This window comes from Dasypus novemcinctus, chromosome 9 (genome assembly GCF_030445035.2).
Source record: "Dasypus novemcinctus isolate mDasNov1 chromosome 9, mDasNov1.1.hap2, whole genome shotgun sequence".
Classification (NCBI taxonomy): domain Eukaryota; kingdom Metazoa; phylum Chordata; class Mammalia; order Cingulata; family Dasypodidae; genus Dasypus; species Dasypus novemcinctus.
The window spans coordinates 25038124-25056262 of NC_080681.1; the positions used below are offsets into that span (position 1 = coordinate 25038124).

At 34.3% G+C, this 18139-nt stretch overlaps 1 protein-coding gene and 1 non-coding gene across 5 annotated transcripts in view; one reads left to right on the plus strand and one right to left on the minus strand.

Annotated features, from left to right (window-relative positions):
* Nucleotides 1–241: 241 nt before the first annotated feature.
* SLC35A3 (solute carrier family 35 member A3) overlaps nucleotides 242–18139 on the minus strand; it is a 75737-nt gene continuing 57839 nt past the window's right edge. For 2 of the 4 annotated variants that reach the window (XM_058303126.2, XM_058303129.2), the window contains exons 6-8: nucleotides 12202–12320; nucleotides 8771–8904; nucleotides 242–3752 (exon numbers count right to left, since the gene is read on the minus strand). In XM_058303126.2, coding sequence (XP_058159109.1) covers nucleotides 3662–3752; nucleotides 8771–8904; nucleotides 12202–12320 — 344 coding nt within the window. In that variant the 3' untranslated portion in view covers nucleotides 242–3661. Of the gene's footprint in view, nucleotides 3753–4031; nucleotides 4162–8770; nucleotides 8905–11099; nucleotides 11342–12201; nucleotides 12321–18139 lie in introns of those variants that run through there. The other 2 variants (XM_058303128.2, XM_058303127.2) reach the window with 2 other exon arrangements.
* On the plus strand, nucleotides 14173–14312 carry LOC111758703 (small nucleolar RNA SNORA7). Its single transcript, XR_002792886.2, has one exon. It is a non-coding gene; the product is annotated as a small nucleolar RNA SNORA7 (small nucleolar RNA).

The window sequence follows — 18139 nt, forward strand, 5'->3', positions numbered from 1 at the left end:
TTAACATAGGAAGATATCGATATAGAGTTACTTATAAAAATAATCTATTTCAATAAATCTAATAAACAGATAACTGGATACCAAAAAATGACAGAAATTTATCAATTAAAAAGCCATTTAACAAAAGGCCAATATATACATTCCTTCAAATATGTCCATAAAAACTTTAAATATACAAATCACATTCCAAAACCCAAAAGAATTTTTCTAAACAAATGAATAGACAAATTCAGGAACCAAATCATTCAAAAAAATTTTTTTAATCACAGCAAATTATATTTTGTAACAACAAATGAACAAAAAAAATAGCTATATACAATAGTTTCAGAAAGCGCAATGATGGGGCAGCGGTGCCACACTTTTTAAAATGTGCTGTTCACTAATGCTTGTATAGTGCATCTATTTTAATCTTCTGTTAAATAATAGATTTAAAGAATGTTGAAACAACCCAAAAATTGAATTACAGTTATTTTAAACTCCCTAATTTTGCCCATATGTCCAAAGTTGTGAATTACCATAATAGTCTCCAGAAAAATGGGGGTTTTGGCGAAGCAAGGCACATAGGACCAGATTTTGATAATGGTGCTTTTTCTCTAAATACGTTACATGTCCTGGAGATTTCCTAAGATGACTTTCAATACAAAATAAATAACATCTTTTTTTTTAATGTAAAGTCTCAGCCATATGTAATTAAACAGTATCACAACACTTGAAAGTATAAATGAGTGATACTAAACCCTGTTAAAAAAACAAAACTCAGTTGAATTGATATACAATGACACTTTAAAAGTCCAATAATTTGATATGTAGGAAAAGTGTATCAATTCTTAAGAATAGTCAGTATTACACTAATTGTACTGATGACCACAAAGTCAAAATTCTTTTCAGATTCTAACTCCTCAGAATCTAGGTTAAATATCAAACTACTTTTTCTTCAGTGAAATTCTGTGACATTCAAAATAAATTGATATAAACATTTAAGTTTTGCATCTCTATGCTACATTTTTCTACCATAAAATAGTCTGTAACTTCTAAAATTACTATTAAAGAATTAATATTACTGTTGAAACATCTACTTTGCATTTCAAACTTTTCTTCCCAAATACCATGTTCTTAATTTTTAATAGGAATATCAATCAGCACATTTTCACAAAGAACAAAATAGCAAGATAAACCTGTAAAAATCATAGTAATTTAAAGAATCAAGGATTCAACATTAAAAGATTGACACAGTAAGGCCTTTGGAGGTCAAATAGGTCATTAAAACAGCACACACTTAGGAAAATGGAATCTGTATATATGACATGATCCAGGTCACAGGTTACATTTCCAAACTATTTCTTCATGAATTAAAAATTATAAACTACACAGCCCGATCTTTAATAATATTTCCAAACCTACTAGAAAAGAAAATTTTAAATTATGCTTGTCTAATAAAAACTTGCTGTAAAAATACTTGAGAATGTGTGTTTCTTCTCACAACTGGATTTTTATAAACTTTGTTAAGAATTCTGAAAACACTGTTCTTTGGGATACCTGCAAATGCACTATTTATTACTGTAATTAGCATGTCTAATATGCAATAATTTACTTATATCATGTTTTTTAAATGTTAAAACGAGGGGCAAACTAAACCTGAATGAACAATTGTGATTGTGCACTAAATTAATACAAAAGCAACCAACCTCTACTTTGATGTGGTTGAACGTAGATCTTTGTTTAGTTATGAATTCTGTGCATTTGTAGGATTTAGATTTTACCTAGAAATAGGTAATAAGATATAAGTCTAAGATGGTTGCAGTAGAAAAGCGCCATGCTCAAAATGCGGTAAAAGCTAGTAGCTGGTGATCGTTGAAAATTTTAAGTCTGGCAAATATAAAGTTTGCTTAGTGCCAATTTGGAATCACCAGTAAATTGATTAAAAATGTTTTGCAATTTTAAACACTTAAAATTTCTGGATGAAATAGATTAGGCACGCATCAGAGGTTAGGTTTTCGTCAGCTGGGTAACATAGCCAGTTTTAATTAGCCAAGAGTACCCAACAGTTTGTAATGTAATATTTTTGAGCCAAATTCTGTTTAACAAAATCCATTAGAACTATTTAAAAATAGTCGACATATTAGAAAAGGAGACTTAAAAAATATGTACAGTATAAACGAAAACATAAATATATTCCTTATACTCAATAGGTAACTCTACCTATATTCAATCATTAAATTAAGCCCATATTCCAATTTTAGAAAGCATTTTTGCCCATCAACTCATTTTACCATTTCTGATATATTCTCCCTCCCATTTTATTAAATAACTCATGTAATATACAACCTCAACTCCAGTGTTAATCAAACTGCTTAAAAGAAAACCACTATTTTAAAGCAAAGTGATGGATCCTTCTCAGCAGCCTTTGCTGAGCCACAGAAAGAGAATTGATAAATTCATCTGCCCTTCCTAGACATGTGATCAGAGCATTCCTGGGGCACTGGCCTTAGGAGAAGCCTAAAAAGTTCCTCTGAGGAGCCTTAAATTTAAAGTTATACTGCCATTTCAAATAATGTACTATGTGGCAATCTGGAGTATCTCCAGGAAAAGTTATTTTGGTCTCAAATCACTGACATCTGTACTATTTCTGTTGTTCTTGTTAATAGTCATAGATTAAAGGAAGTTTCTAGAGCTCAATGAGCCAAATATTCATTTTTAAATGTCCTAGTTATGTATAGTATATGCTTAATATACAGAATTCTCGAAGTGGAGACACTATAGACAATGATGATTTTCTTTTACGTCATTAAATGAGCATTTAATTCTTTAAATTACATTTTAAAACTTTAATGGAAATTAACATGTACAAATTTAATTTAAAGTAATATTAAGGATTTATCTGATTTACATAAAAAAATATATACAATTAGGATATTAAGGGCAAAACTCCATTAGTGTAAAAGTCACCGGCTACTATCAATCACAGGAGCAACTGGACTGCTTTCAGCAGTCTGAAGCACTAAAGATCATAAAATGTATATAGAGAAAAAGATGGGTGTATCTCTCGACATTTAATATAAATATGAATTTTATTTCTGACAAGTTGAACTAGAATGTTACTTTATCAATTTTTATGTTAACAAATAACATTTAGCAATCCTTTGTTTAGTAATCCTTTGTATAAATATAAAAATCTGAGATATGTGAAAATGTTTTTCAAATCTTTTATTTCTTCACAGCTTTATATGTAGTTAAATTTTCAAACTTTGAATATTCTGTGTGATTTGATATATCTGTACAAGAAAAGTACAATAAAAAACATTTAATAAGATTAAATAGATCTGATTTGCAAAAATTGATATCTGACATTTGTGTGCTCTTGCAAAGAGTGCATAGGACATTTCTGCAGCAATCAAAAAGGTAAAGTCTTTTTACACTCAGATTTGTAATTAAAGTATTCTAACCCCTGGAAATACTTTCAAGTTTTGATTTCTACTTGCAACTGATATTCTGTTACATAACACGTTTTTTCCTTAAACTTTTATATTTCAAACCATTTGAACGATATAATCAAATTCAGCATGATGATATCTTCACAGAATCTGTAGAAGTCCTCTGTGCAGGATTAATGTTGAGATTTCTAGTGTATCATCTTGAAAAACCAGTGTAAGATTGTATATGGCTATGCTTTAGTGGGATTCCCTGCAGGTTTAGGATCATAACCATATAGGAAAGTAGCTGTTATTACAAGGATGGCTCCAAGGAAAAAGACACTAAATAAGAGGAAGGAAAAATGAAAAAGTGAAATCAGATTAAGAGCAAAACAAGTTCCTTCTATTTCTTTACTATAAAAAAAAAACTATAGGGGAAAAATGTTCTAATATAGGCTAACAAATATTGGTACTTACTACAATCCAATGATTTGGCTACATGCTTTTTATACATGCATTATCTCACTTAGTTCTCATAACAACCTATGAAGAAGGTACTAGTATTATCCTCATATTTTACATATGAGGAAACAGGTTTAGGTTTAGAGTTTAAGTACTTGCCTAAAGTCCCATAGCTTTAACTGGAAGACAGGATTCAAATACAGGTATGCCTGCACTCTCATCCACTGACTATATTGCCTCCCAATGCAAAATGTTTTAAATGCTGTATCTCACCTTAATATGTCTTTACCTGCAATACATTGAATAACAGAATAACTCAATTTTTTAAATATTTGAAAATAAAAAGGGAAAATTACATTCTTTTATGTCAGAAACAAAGTTCAGTTTAAAATCCAAGTTAATAATAAGTAATAATCAGGAATGTTTATTATAGGATGATTTACAAAAGGAAATTAGATTAAATACAGGGAAATGTTGGTTTCCTCTTTTTTAACCTATCCATAGATACAGTATATCTTACTATAAATTGGAAATGAACTTGAACTGAAACTTAAATTGTAATAATGATCTTAACTTTTAACATGTATTAATATATTCTCTCAATGCTTCTAGAGGAACATGAGTTAGTCTTGGTTTTAAAGTTTCTATTAACAGTTCAAAGTCACTCTCCTATTGTTTTATTTTTTAAATTGTTCTCTAAAGGACAAAAGATCATTAATCCTTACTGTGACATAAAAGGCCTTTCATAATGTAGTATCACCAACCTCCTCTCCCATGCTATTCCCTCTGCCTACAGTGCCCTTTTTCCCAAGAAAATTATATATTCATATATTGACCCAAGTCTAATGACTCTAATACTCCTTCCTCTAGGCAGAATTATTCTATCATACCGTACCACACTGTATTAAATAATGCATTGTTCACATCTGCTCCCCTGCTCAGCCACCCATGTATTCCTCTTATTCAGCGGTGTTTCCCCCACTACCTAGCATATATAAGAAGGTCAATAATTTTTTGTGGTAAATATTTAGTGTTGACTTGATGCAAACTGGTAACTTTTCAAAAGACTTGAAAAGTTATAAATATAAGACTATGATAATATAAAGCTTCCTATTATATCTTGAAGAAAATTACTAACATAGGAAAAAAAATTTTTATTTAGCCTAAAGGAATGCTGGCAATTATTTGGACTTTGGATAAACTTCTGGCTGGAAAACTGTCAGTCACTATGACCCTTTCTTAGCTTTATGGAACTATGGAACTGCATGGAATCATGTGCTCCAAAGGTGAAAGCACCCACTGAAAAATTGCCTAGCCCAACATTCTACCTACTGCAGGAATCCCTTCCATATATCTCTAACAGGACCTTCTTGAACACCCAATATCAGGAAACACCCTGCTTCTCAATTCAGCTGTTTTTATATGGCTCTGAGAAAAAAGTCAGTGAAAAAAAATTATTAGGAAAAATTATTTCTCAAAAATCTAACAGAATTTAAAGATTATTTCAAGGACTTGAGCCCCCTCTATCTAAATTAACTATGTATATATGTCTATTGCTGCATTTGTCATGCTTTGTTATTTTCCTTGAAGAAAGGAAATTGTACCTCATTCATTCATTCCTGTTTTTCCAGGGTCTACTGTAGACACACAGTGTACACTTAATAGATTTTTGGTAAAAGCATAAGCAAACCTAAATGGAAATACAGTAATATAAATAAGATAAGGAATACAAGAAAAATAAATTAGAAAAGAGAATATTAGTGGTATGACATCACTAGAGATGTCAAACAGTCAATTGGAAATAGAGATCTAGAGTTTAGATAAATTGAGACTTATCTTGTTAGAGAGGTTAGATAAGATATGACAGTGCATGAGGTAGCCAAGTGAGGACTGACAAGCTACCAAAGGAGAAAAGGACAATTAGAAAGGTAGGTACAGGAGTACCACTTCAAAGAAGCTGATTTAGAATTTCAGGAGATTAAGTGAGGATAACCAATGCAAATATATTATTATATTTGAGGTAGAGTTGAAAGAAGATTGAGTAAAAGTCACCAGGTTTACTGTTTAAAAGGAATTCTGTATCAAAGAATGGGAATGCAGAAAGATAGAGAAGTTAGTTACCTATTTAGGAAAAATAATCCATCTCCTCTATCTGCCTCAGTGTTTTGGGCATGTTCTCAAAACATTCATTTATTCATTCAATAATAAGAGTATCATTTTCTTTTCTCTTTCTAATCCCCACATACCCTTTAAACTCCCTAAGAAACATGGATTCATATGCAAGTGCATATCTGACTGATAAACTGCTACTCTTTTGCCCATTCACTAGTTTACTTGGTTCACTTACTTGTTTAAAACCCAAATAAGTCAAAGAAGATTTAAAGTCAACTCTCTTGGCATTACATGAGGTTTTATATTTTTAAAGAAGGTATAGCTTTATAAGATATCCTAAAAATCTGCAAGTTCCAAATAACATTAAAGCACATAATTTCCCATCATTAAGATGTAGGTGTTGGGGAAGTCGATGTGGCTCAAGTGATAGGTTTCTGCCTACCATAAGGGAGGACTCGAGTTTGATCCCTGGGGCCTCCTGGTGGAAAAGAAGGAGAGAAAGTGTGCCTGTGCGGCGAGCCAGTGCCTGCACAGCAAGCCAGTGCCCACATGGTGAGCCGAGTGCCCATGTGGTAAGCCAAGTGCCTGCATGGTGAGTCAGTGTCCACGCAAGTGAGTCACGCAGCAAAATGATGACACAACAAAAGAGAGACAAAGGGGAGAGTCAAGGTGAAACACAGCAGAAACCAGAAACTGATGTGGCGCAGCTGACAGAGAACCTCTTTCCACATCAGAGGTCCCCAGAATTGAATCCTGGTGAATCCTAGAGGAGAAAAAAATGAGAAGACAAAAAGAGAAATAGATACAGAAGATCACACAGCGAATGGATACAGACAGCAAAAACAGCAGGGTAGGAATGGGGGGAGAAGGGGAAATAAATCTTTAAAAAAAAAAAAAGATGTAGGTGCTAATTGTTTGGCTAGTCACACTAGCTAAGTGATTCATTTCCACAGCAAGCTGAAAACAAATACTTTTAAATTCATGCCTTAGAAAAATTATAGACCTCTACATGTTCCAAACATACTGTCCAGGTTACTAGAGAAGAATCAAAATCATAAATGTTCAAATACACTAAAATAAAGAACACATTCTATTTTTCTACTGCCATTTAACCAACTATCAATAATACAAATGAATTTTATTAGCTGTATTAAAAGTGTAGGGTCTTGTACATTCATTCAACAAACATTGCTGAGTAAGATTATGTACCAAATACCATCCTTTTTACATTCTTATATCAGATGGTGATACGTTCTCTGAAGAAAGGAGGAAAAAGAACAATGAAATGGAGAGGGGTGTTATTATTTAGGAAAGGAACGGGAGGAAAGTAGTACTATAGGAGGACAGAGAAGTAGCTAAGGGCCAATTCAAACAGGCCATTGTGAAGATGTCAACTTTTTAAAGACTGGGAAGAAGTCAGAGGATTACTGAGCAAAGTGGTAACATGATCTGCTATACACTGAAAAGAATCATTGTGGTTGCCTAATGAAAAAGATTGGGGATATAGGGCAAGAGAAGAAGCAAAGAGACTATTAATCCTTAATTCAGATGAGAAACAAGAATGGCTAGGACCAGGGTGATAGCACTGGAAATTGTGAGAAATGGTCAGATTTTTGAGATATTAAAAAATTAGAACTGACAGGATTTGCTTCTGGATTAGAATAACATACGAGAAAGATAAAGAGAAGTTGATAACCTTGCTTACTTTACTCAGAAAATACAGAACTTCTATACTTTTTAAGCTCCTCTTAGAGACTTATGTGCATATATATAGACCATGCCTTCTCTTGGATTAGTAAGGATAAGTTGTCCCCCTTCAGTCTTGGAAGATTTTAGCCTAAGCAAAAGGTAGAATAGAGGTACTACCATTTACTAAGATGGGAAACTGACAGGGATAGGCAATGAGTTATCTAGTAGAAGTTCAAGCAAAAATGTCAAATAGGCAATTAGATACACAAACCTGGCAATCAGTTTAAATATAAGAGTTGTTAGCATATAGATGGTATTTAAAGCCATGAGAATAGAGGAGATCACCAAAATAGTGAGAGTAGATAAAAGAAGTCCAAGGACAGATCCCTGGGAGACTCTAAAGTTTAGAGGTTGTGAAGGTGAGAAGGCTTGAGTGAAGTTGGAAGAAAACCAAGAATGGTGTCCTGGAATCCATTAAAATATATTACTCTGGGATTATAAATTAATAATTATAAAAAAAACAAAGAGCCTTTACTACCACCTATTTTAAGCATTCATTACATTCAGTTCTTCCCAACTCTGTCTCTTCCCTTAGCATCCGTGACACTACACAGTCCTGGGTCTCCTGTCTCGCCAATCACTCCTTTTGCAATTCCTTTCTAAAATGCTCTCTTTCTGTCATCATCTAATGAGCTTTTCTCATGAGCCACCTTCTGTATATAAACTATCTTCTCCAAGAATGCCATCCTTTCTCCTGGCTTTGGCATTGCAAATTCTGCAATAAAAATTATTCATAAGCCATACAGAGAAACTAAAGTCTGATTTCTAAATTTAAATTAAAAACCATTCAGGTCTATTGGGGGGAAATTCTAGTCAACTAAATTTTTATAAAAAAAACTTTCAAGTGGAAAGTTTTCCTTCATGCATTTAGTTTGAAACTTTTTTTTAAAAAGATAGTTAAATAGATCTTTTACCACTATTTCAATTATTCTTTAAAAGTTGTTTAACAGTAAAATTTACCAGATAATGTTATGAAGAATTCTTACTTTTAAATATATACTTTTGGAGATTTAAAGAAATAGAAAAGAATATTTTACCTGGTTGGCACAAAATCTTGTAGCCAAAAATAGGATATCAGTGTTGATAATATTATAGATAAAGAAGTTGCAAATCCTTTTAAAATATTATCTGCATACTTAATAACAGCTGCTATTACAAGTCCTCCAAGTGCCTGGAAAAGTTTTAAAAGATTATTTTTTAAAACAAATATAAAACCGCTTTTTAAAACAATCTCATTAATCAATAAAGTTTAGGGTTTTGTCCTATAAATTTAATGCCATTATAGTAAATGATTCATATTAAACAAAATTAAAGCGGTTCAACAGCCCTCTTATTTCAACAGGTATCTGATAAATACCAGAGAAATTCACAAGTTTGTTACAATAGAATCTGATCATATTATGAATAAATCATCTACCCTAATCCAATGTAGTAAATTTAAATCGCTTGTTTGGGCAAATGTGGGAATATGGTCACTCTGAATAGTGAAATATTTACTTTCAAGTAAAAGCCTCCTAGCTTTGCTTTCTTTCCAGTTTCTCCTTTAATCTACCTTTCATTACTGTCAGAGTACTCCTCCTAAAGCAGTTTTATTCATGCCCTTTCTTTAAAAGCATAGAAAGAAACTTTCTACCAAAGAGAACTTTCTAGCATATTCCTCTCAGATTCTAAGTTGTGGTTAGTTAAATAATGAGGTTTTAGTACACAGTTTTGTTTTCTGTCAAGCCTTACTTATTACCCACTTTAGCAATTTTATTCTACCTCTTCCTCTAATGGAAAGCTTTATTAAAGAGAGTCATGAATTATGCCAATTGAACTTAATACAAATTAATGTCTGAGCCCCAATACTTCTTTGCAATGTTATCATTCATCTATTTTCTCATTATTGAATCCTTGATGCCAGATATACCAAATCTTTTCTCCCCCCCCAAGTCTTCAGTCCTTACTCTCAAATGATGGCTTCCCCTCTTACTTTGCTAGGATAAAAGTCATCATATAGAAACTCTCCTGACTTCTCCATCAAATATTTTATTTCAAATTTTCTCTGTATTTTTACTTATCCTTGTCTCCTTTTTCCCTCTCTTAAACTTTTCCTGCTTTCCAAAGACAATTATTCTTTGCCATCTTCACCTACCTTCCAGGCAGGAAGAGAATTTTGATGTGGAAGAGAATTTATTTAGCTTTGTGAGCCTTCACTTACACAATAATCACATACCCTTGGCACAGGAAGGCCTTATTCAAGTTTCATAAATTGCTTTAATAAGGTAAATCTTTAGGTTGATTTTATGAAGCTTTCAGACATTTAAGTTTGAGAAAGTTACTGGTTATCAGGATTTGCATACATTATCAATAATCAAAACGGTAAAATAAACCAAAGAACAAAACCTTTTCACAGCCATTGAAACTTAACTGCAATTTCTAGTCAAACATTTATTCTTAGCTATGTTCATTTTGAACTCTTAATTTATTTCTCATTTTATACTCTGACATTTTTTTCTAAATATAGGTTACAAATAATACTTTTGCTTTATCTTCCCAGTCTCAATACCATAAAGTCACTGTTTTACCTTAGCTATATTTTTGTACTTTAGAATAGTATATGCCTATTAAGCCAGTCATACTCCAGTAACCTTGTCAATGTAAAAACATTAAAGAATTAAAAACAAATAATGGAGTCATTTATTTCACAGATCCTAATCAGTAGTAATTCTGTCTGATAAATTATTTCCATCTCTAAACAGCACCTAAAAGAAAAGTGACATCAGGGGAAACCCATGACATCATGTGCTTTTAATAGTTCAATAGTGGTAAAACTTGGTAAAAGTAAATTAATAGGCTAACCTTTAAAATGTATACTTTGGTAATTTTTTTTTTTTTAAAAGGATTATTTATTTTAATTAATTCCCTCCCCTCCCCTGGTTGTCTATTCTCTGTGTCTATTTGCTGCATCTTGTTTCTTTGTCCGCTTCTGTGAAGAACAGCATGGGAAGTGTGGGCGGCACCATTCCTGGGCAGGCTGCACTTTCTTTCGCGCTGGGCGGCTCTCCTTACGGGGTGCACTCCTTGCGCATGGGGCTCCCCTACGCAGGGGACATCGCTGCGTGGCACGGCACTCCTTGCACACATCAGCACTGCACATGGGCCAGCTCCACACGGGTCAAGGAGGTGCGGGGTTTGAACCGCGGACCTCCCATGTGGTAGGCGGACGCCCTAACCACTGGGCCAAGTCCGTTTCCCTACTTTGGTAATTATGAAGTTTATAATTAGATTAGCTTGTGGAAAAGCTGACCAAAATATGTAAATTAGTAGATACAAGAGTTCATCTAAATTTGTACATTTTTTTACAGAATACTTTATTAAAACTATTTCATGTACAATCGTTCATTTGTTATTTGGGAGGGCCATTATTGTAAAAATAAGTCTTTTGTCTGATGATAAGCAGCAACATTGGCCAGTGATTATTCTGCACCTTCACGTTGGATAAATTCTCTTTCTTCTTGAGACATAAGTTTCCTTCTGTATTTCTGAGGTAATGATTTTACTATTTCTGCAGTATCTGGAGGATCCTGATACATCAGCAAATCTGGTGATTTACTTCCCAAAGAATGCTGTGAAATTGCAGAGGAGTGAGATGGTATTGCTACTGATCTTAAAGCCCCTGATACATTGAGTTTAGGGTTGTTTCTTCTGTCAGGTAACCTTATTAATGGAGCACGTGGCTTGACTACCTAAAAGACCCTACTGGCAGACACTAACTTGCTGCCCATCATGACCCCTAACTAAGGAGCAGCTTCTGGGGTGCATGTCAATAACCAACCTTATTTTTTAAATATTTAATTGAATTTAATTGAATTTAATATTTAATTGAATTTAATATTTAATATTTAATTGAAACGCCTCGAGGAGAATAAAAGAAGACTCTGTTAGGGTAGTGACCTGTATTTTCACTTTTGGATCCTCCAGAGTATTCAATAAGTAATTTTTATAAAGATAAATTTAATTACTCGGAACTTTCCACCAGTCAACCCTTGAGCAGTTTCGAGTTATATATAAACTAAAGTAATTGGACAGGAAATTCCAAAATTTAGTTACAGTATGAAGCTTTAAACTGTTATAGACTTAAATATCTATATCTCATCCTTGAGCTTTATGTGGCTGACAACAGACTTCCTGTACAATGATAAGGGTTGTAGAAAAATCAGGTTATATTTGGTTTTAACTTCAACTATTCTTAAACATACTTTCATTACTTTAACTTTGAATGCAACAGTGTTCACTAATGATCCCTATTCAAAATAAGTTTTCACTAAATCATAAAATCATTTCTATTTTAACTTCCCTGAATAAACCAGATAATAATGAGAGCACTAACAGGAGGGACGTTTTTGACTCACATCAGTATATCAATAGCTACTTTAATTCTGTATATTAAAAGACATTTTATTAACATTAAATAGAAGTGCTTTACCTGAAGAACAACTACTATCCACGTCAGTCGATTATATCCCTGAAAAAATCCATTCTTTGATACCAGTTCTCCGTCATAAATGTATACACCCATTAATCCAAATATACTCCCAAAGAAACCTTTAAAAATGTAAAGTATATGTCACATGTTACTTAGTTTGTCTGAAGAGATATTTTTCTATTGACATTCCAAATAATTTTATACTTTTCCTTTTTGATAAAATTTGGCTACAATTTTTATTTTTATTTGGATATTTAACCTTAACAAAAGTATACTTAGTATTATATGATAACTCAAAGACAAGAACCTATAAATATAAAAAAGAGCAGATTACCAAATTTGGAGCACTAAAATAATTTAATGATTGCATGGTTGTCCCACTCAAATATTTGTAAACTACCCACTTTTTTGGCATAATTCATTGTATTTTGTGTCATCCTACTGCTAGATCTGTATTTTCATATATTGATATTCATACATACAGATAGAAAAACTTAGGCCCATAGTATAGCACTGTTCCTTAACAAGTTCTGAAAGTACAGTAATATTCCAAAAATCAGGTTTAAAAAACAGTTGATCATAGCCAACAAAATCTGTTCTTACTGAAGTCTCACTGCTATGGAAGTCAGCCCAATGAGGGCACAGACTATGTTTTGTTCACTGCTGAACCCCACAATTCTACAACAGAGCTTGTCATACAATTACTGTTTCTAAGCAATTTCCAGAAGCTATGCATAGAAATGGATGTCTAAACAGGCCACCTCTTATAGGTACTCTCTGGTAAGATATTTAGTCAGAGTGCAGGGTAAAACAGTTTTCTTTATAAAGCTAAACTGTGCATTCCATAATGGAAAGGAACAAAAAAGTATGTGAAGTATTCTTCCTAAAATTTCATTTGTCAGCTGTCATTTTAAATGTCTAATTCAAATATGAAAATAATGCTAGCATAATTCAAAATTATAGTAATATACACTCCCAAGGGTATTATTTTTTCAATTATAAAAGTAACAGCTGAGGGAGCGGATGTGGCTCAAGTAGTTGAGAGCCTGCCTTTTACACGGGAGGTCCCAGGTTCTGTTCCCAGTGCCTCCAGAAAAAAAAACAAGCAAAACAAATAAAAAAGCCAACCCAGGGAAGCTGATATGGCTCAGTGCTTGAGCACTGGCTTCTCACATACAAGGTCCTGGGTTCAATCCCTGGCCCTTGGTACCTCAAACAAAGAAACAAAAAAACACTTGCGACAATGTGGCAGGAAGATGGCAGAGTAGAGAGACAAAGGAATCGCTTCTCTCCCAGAAAAAAATAGCTAGAGGACAGGCAGAAGCAGCCTGGAAAAATGTATTCTAGGGTTTCAGATACCAGGGGAAGGCTAGCCATCACCCAGAGCAGAGAGGGGTAGAGGAAATGAATCTCAAAGGAAAGATGGAGTAGAAGCTGCATCTGTAGCTCCCAGCGCCCTTTCCCTCACTCTGTGAGCAGACAGCTTTGAATTCTCTGGCCTTTGGCCCGTGACTACAGACAGAGGGGCCCACAGGGAACCATCTCCCCATAAAACAGGATGAGAGAGGGACACAGCCAAAGGCTGGTTCAACTTTTGGTCAACAAATTTGGTCTGCTGTGTCCCACCAGTCCTTCCAGGCTGGAAGGGGCTGTGCCATTGTCTGCCCTGGGGGCCAGCACAGGACTAAAGAGACAAAATGACTAGGACTGGTTTTTCAGGATGCCCAAGGGAGTGGAATTATTTCCTACCAGGGAAAATGGAGGAGGCTGACAGCAATGGTTGGAGAACAACCTCCAAGTCTGAATATGAGGCTCTAAATAGTCCCCCGGGAGTATCCTCTGATACACTGTTGCTGCCGGGCCACAGCCAAAGCTCTCCAACCAGGTTCTGAACTGAGAGGACTGCTGAAGGGCACCATCTGCTGGCAGACGGATGAAGTGCACATGAGGAAATTCTTAAAAGTAAGTTAAGACCTCCCAGGATAGCGTCTGGAGAATGGCTAGTATTTTACCAGCTTCAGAGAAGGAAGGGAAAGCAAGCCCAGCAGAGATGCCCATTGCATTCCCAATTTACTTAGTCAGTGGTGAATGGAAGATATTCTGCAACAGTGTTCAAGCCCTGCCAGGAAGTCTCCTTCCAGGACTCTTCTTAGACATGGTTTCACCTCTTTCTTGAAGACATCATGGCTGCCCTCAGCTCTTTCGTGAAGCCCAAGATCATCAAAATGAGGACCAAGAAGTTCAGGCAGCACCAGTCAGAAATATATGTCAAAATTAAGCATAACTGGCAGAAAACCGGAGGCATTAACAACAGGGTACAGAAAAGATGCAAGGGGCCAGATCTTGATGCCCAACATTGGTTACGGGAGCAACAAGAAAATGAAGCACATGCTGCCCAGTGGCTTCCAAAAATCCTGGTCCACAGTGTCAAGGAACAAGAAGTCCTAATGTACAACAACTCTTATTGTGCTGAGACTGCTCACAACATTTCTTCCAAGAACCACAAAGCCATCATGGAAGGAGGAGCCCAGCTGGCCATTAGAGTCAATCCTAATGCTTGATTGCACAGCAAGGAAAATGAACAGCTTCTTTTCAAGTGTTGTGTGAAAACTAAAAAGTAAAAAATAAAATAAGAGTGGCTTTTTCTGACCTTTAAAGCCTCCCTCCAAAAGGTCCTTGGAACCAGGTTCACAATCCATTATTGGGCGCATGGCCCAGATTTGAGCAACTAACAGAGAAAGTCCTAAAGACGTAGAACATGTTGAACCAAGACTCAAACTCCGTATTACAAATCAGTGGGTTATACATTCTTCTCAAGTACTCATGGATATTTCTCCAGGATAGACCACATATTGGGTTGCAAGACAGGTCTCCATAAATATACAGAAAGATAGAAATTACACAAAACACCTTCTCAGATCATAATGGAATGAAGCTGGAAAGCAATAATAGATGGGAAGAGGGAAAATTTGCAAATGTAAGAGGACTAAAACACTCCTAAACCATCAGTGGGTCAAAGAAGAACTTGTAAGAGAAACTAGTAAATATACTGAGATGAATGAAAATGAAAATACAACTTATCAACACTTATGAGATACAGTAAAGTCAGTGCTGAGAGGGAAATTTATAGCCCTAAACACCTATATTAGAAAGGAAGAAAGTTAAAATCAAAGATCTAACTGAACAACTAGAAAAACTAGAAAAAGAACAGCAAACTATTCACAAAGCAAGCAGAAGAAGAAAAGAAATAAAAGAATTAGAACATAAATGAACAACAACAAAAACAATAGAGAAAATCAATAAAACAAAAACCTTGTTCTTTGAGAAGATGAATAAAATTGACAACCCTGGCTAGACTAACATAGAAAAAAAGAGAGAGGATGCAAATAAAATTAGAAATGAAAGGAGGGAAGTTATAATCCACCCCACAGAAATAAAAAGAATCATAAGAGGATATTATGAGAAACTGTATGCCAACAAACTAGACAAACTAGATGAAATGGACAAATTCCTAGAAATGCACAAACAACCTACATTGACTCTAGAAGAAACAGAAGAATTGAACAAACCAATCATATTTAAAGAGATTGAAACAGCCATCAAAAATCTCCCAGCAAAGAAAAGTGCAGGACCAGATGGCTTCAAAGGTGTATTCTACCAAGTATACTGAGAAAAACTAGAAGCAGCAATCCTGTTTAAAATCCTCCAAAAAATTGAAATGGAGGGAAAATAACCTAACACATTTTATGAAGCCAACATCAGTAATAACAAAGTCTAATAAAGATACAAGACAAGACCAATCTTTCTAATAGATGCAAAAATTCTCAACAAAATATTTGCAAATAGAATCCAATACCATATCAAAAGAACTATACACCATAACCAAGTAGGATTTATCCCTGGTATGCAAGAGTGGTTCAACATAAGAAAATCAATTACACAATACACCACATTAACAAACTGAAGGAAAAAAACACATGATCATCTCAATCAATGAAGAAAAGGCATTTTTAAAAATCCAGCAATCTTTCTTGAAAAAAAAAAAAAAAAACCACTTCAAAAGATAGGAATAGAAGGAAAATTTCTCAATATGATAAAAGGCATATATGAAAATTCCAAAGCCAACAGAGTACTCAATGGGGAAAGGCTGAACACTTTCCCTCTAAGATCAAGAACAAGGCAAGGATACCCACTGTCACCACTGTTATTCAATACTGAGCTAGAAATTCTAGCTAGAGCAATTAGACAAGAAAAAAAAAAAAAAGGAATCCAAATAGGAAAAGAGGAAGTAAAACTCTCATTATTTGCAGATGACATGAACCCATATTTAGAAAATTCTGAAATATCTACAACAAAGCTACTTGAGCTAATAAACAAATTCAGTGAAGTGGCAGAATACATGCTTAACACGCAAACGTCAGTAATGTTTCTGTACACTAATAATGAACAATTTGAGGAGGAAATCAAGAAAAAAATTCCATTAACAATAGCAACAAAAAGACTCAAATACCTAGGAATCAATTTAATCAAAGAAGTATAGTACCTATATTCATAAAACTACAAAATAATGCTAAAAGAAAACAAAGAAGACCTAAACAAATGGAAAGACATTCTGTGTTCATGGACTGGAAGACTAAATATCATGAAGATGTCAATTCTATCCAAACTGATTTATAGATTCAATGCAATACCAATCAAAATTCCAAAAGCCTACTTTACAAAAATCTAAAAGTCAATTACCAAATGTATTTGGAAGGGAACATTCACCAGAATAGCCAAAAGCATCCTATAAAAGAGAGTATCATGGGAGGACTCTCACTGTCTGACCTTGAAACATGCTGCAAAACTACAGTGGTCAAAACAGCATGGTACTAGAATAAAGACAGACACATTGATCAGTGGAATAGAATTGAGAGTCCAGAAATAAACCTTCACCTCTATGGCCAAATGGTTTTTGACAAACCTACTAAGTCCATGTTGGCAGGACAATCTCTTAAGTAAATGATGCTTGGAGAACTGATATCCATAACCAAAAGAATGAAAGAGGTCCCTCTAACTCATTCCCTACACAGAAATCAAGTGAAAATGATCAAAGACCTAAATATAAAAGCCAGGACCATAAAACTACTAGAAAAAAATGTAGGGAATCATCTTCAAGATCTTGTAGAAGGTAGTGGTTTGTTGGACCTTATATCCAAAGCATGTACAACGAAAAAATAGATAAATAAGGTCTCCTCAAAATTAAACACTTAAAAAAAATTTAAACACTTTCATACCTCAAAGGACTTTGTCAAAAGGGTGAAAAGGCAGCTGACTCAATGGGAGAAAATATTTGGCAATCACATATCCAATAAAGGTTTAACATCCAGATGTATAAAGAGATGCTATAACTCAACAATAGAAAGAAAAAGGGGGGAAAATTGGCAAAAGACTTGAATTGCCATTTGTCCAAAAAATAAACACAATTGGCAAAAAACACATGAAAAAATTGTTCAACATCCCTAGTGATTAGGGAAAATCAAATCAAAGCTACAATGACGTATCATTTTACATCTACTAGAATGGCCACTACTAAAAAGGCAGAGGGGAGTGGGTGCAGCTCAGTGGTTGAGTGTTTGCTTCCCATGTTTGAGGTCCATGGGTTCAATTCCTTGTACCTCCTAAAAAAAAAGGCAGAAAACAACGAGTATTGGAGAGGATGTGGAGAGACAGGATCACTTATTCACTGTTGGTGGGAATGTAGAACAGTATAGACACTGTGGAGGGCTATTTGGCAGTTTCTGAAGATGTTGACTATAGATTTGCCACATGACCCGGCAATACCACTAATGGATATATATACACAGGAGAAGTGAGAGCAGTGACAATTAACAGACGTCTACACACAGATGTTCATAGCAGTGTTATTCATGATTGCTAAAAGATGGAAACAATCCAA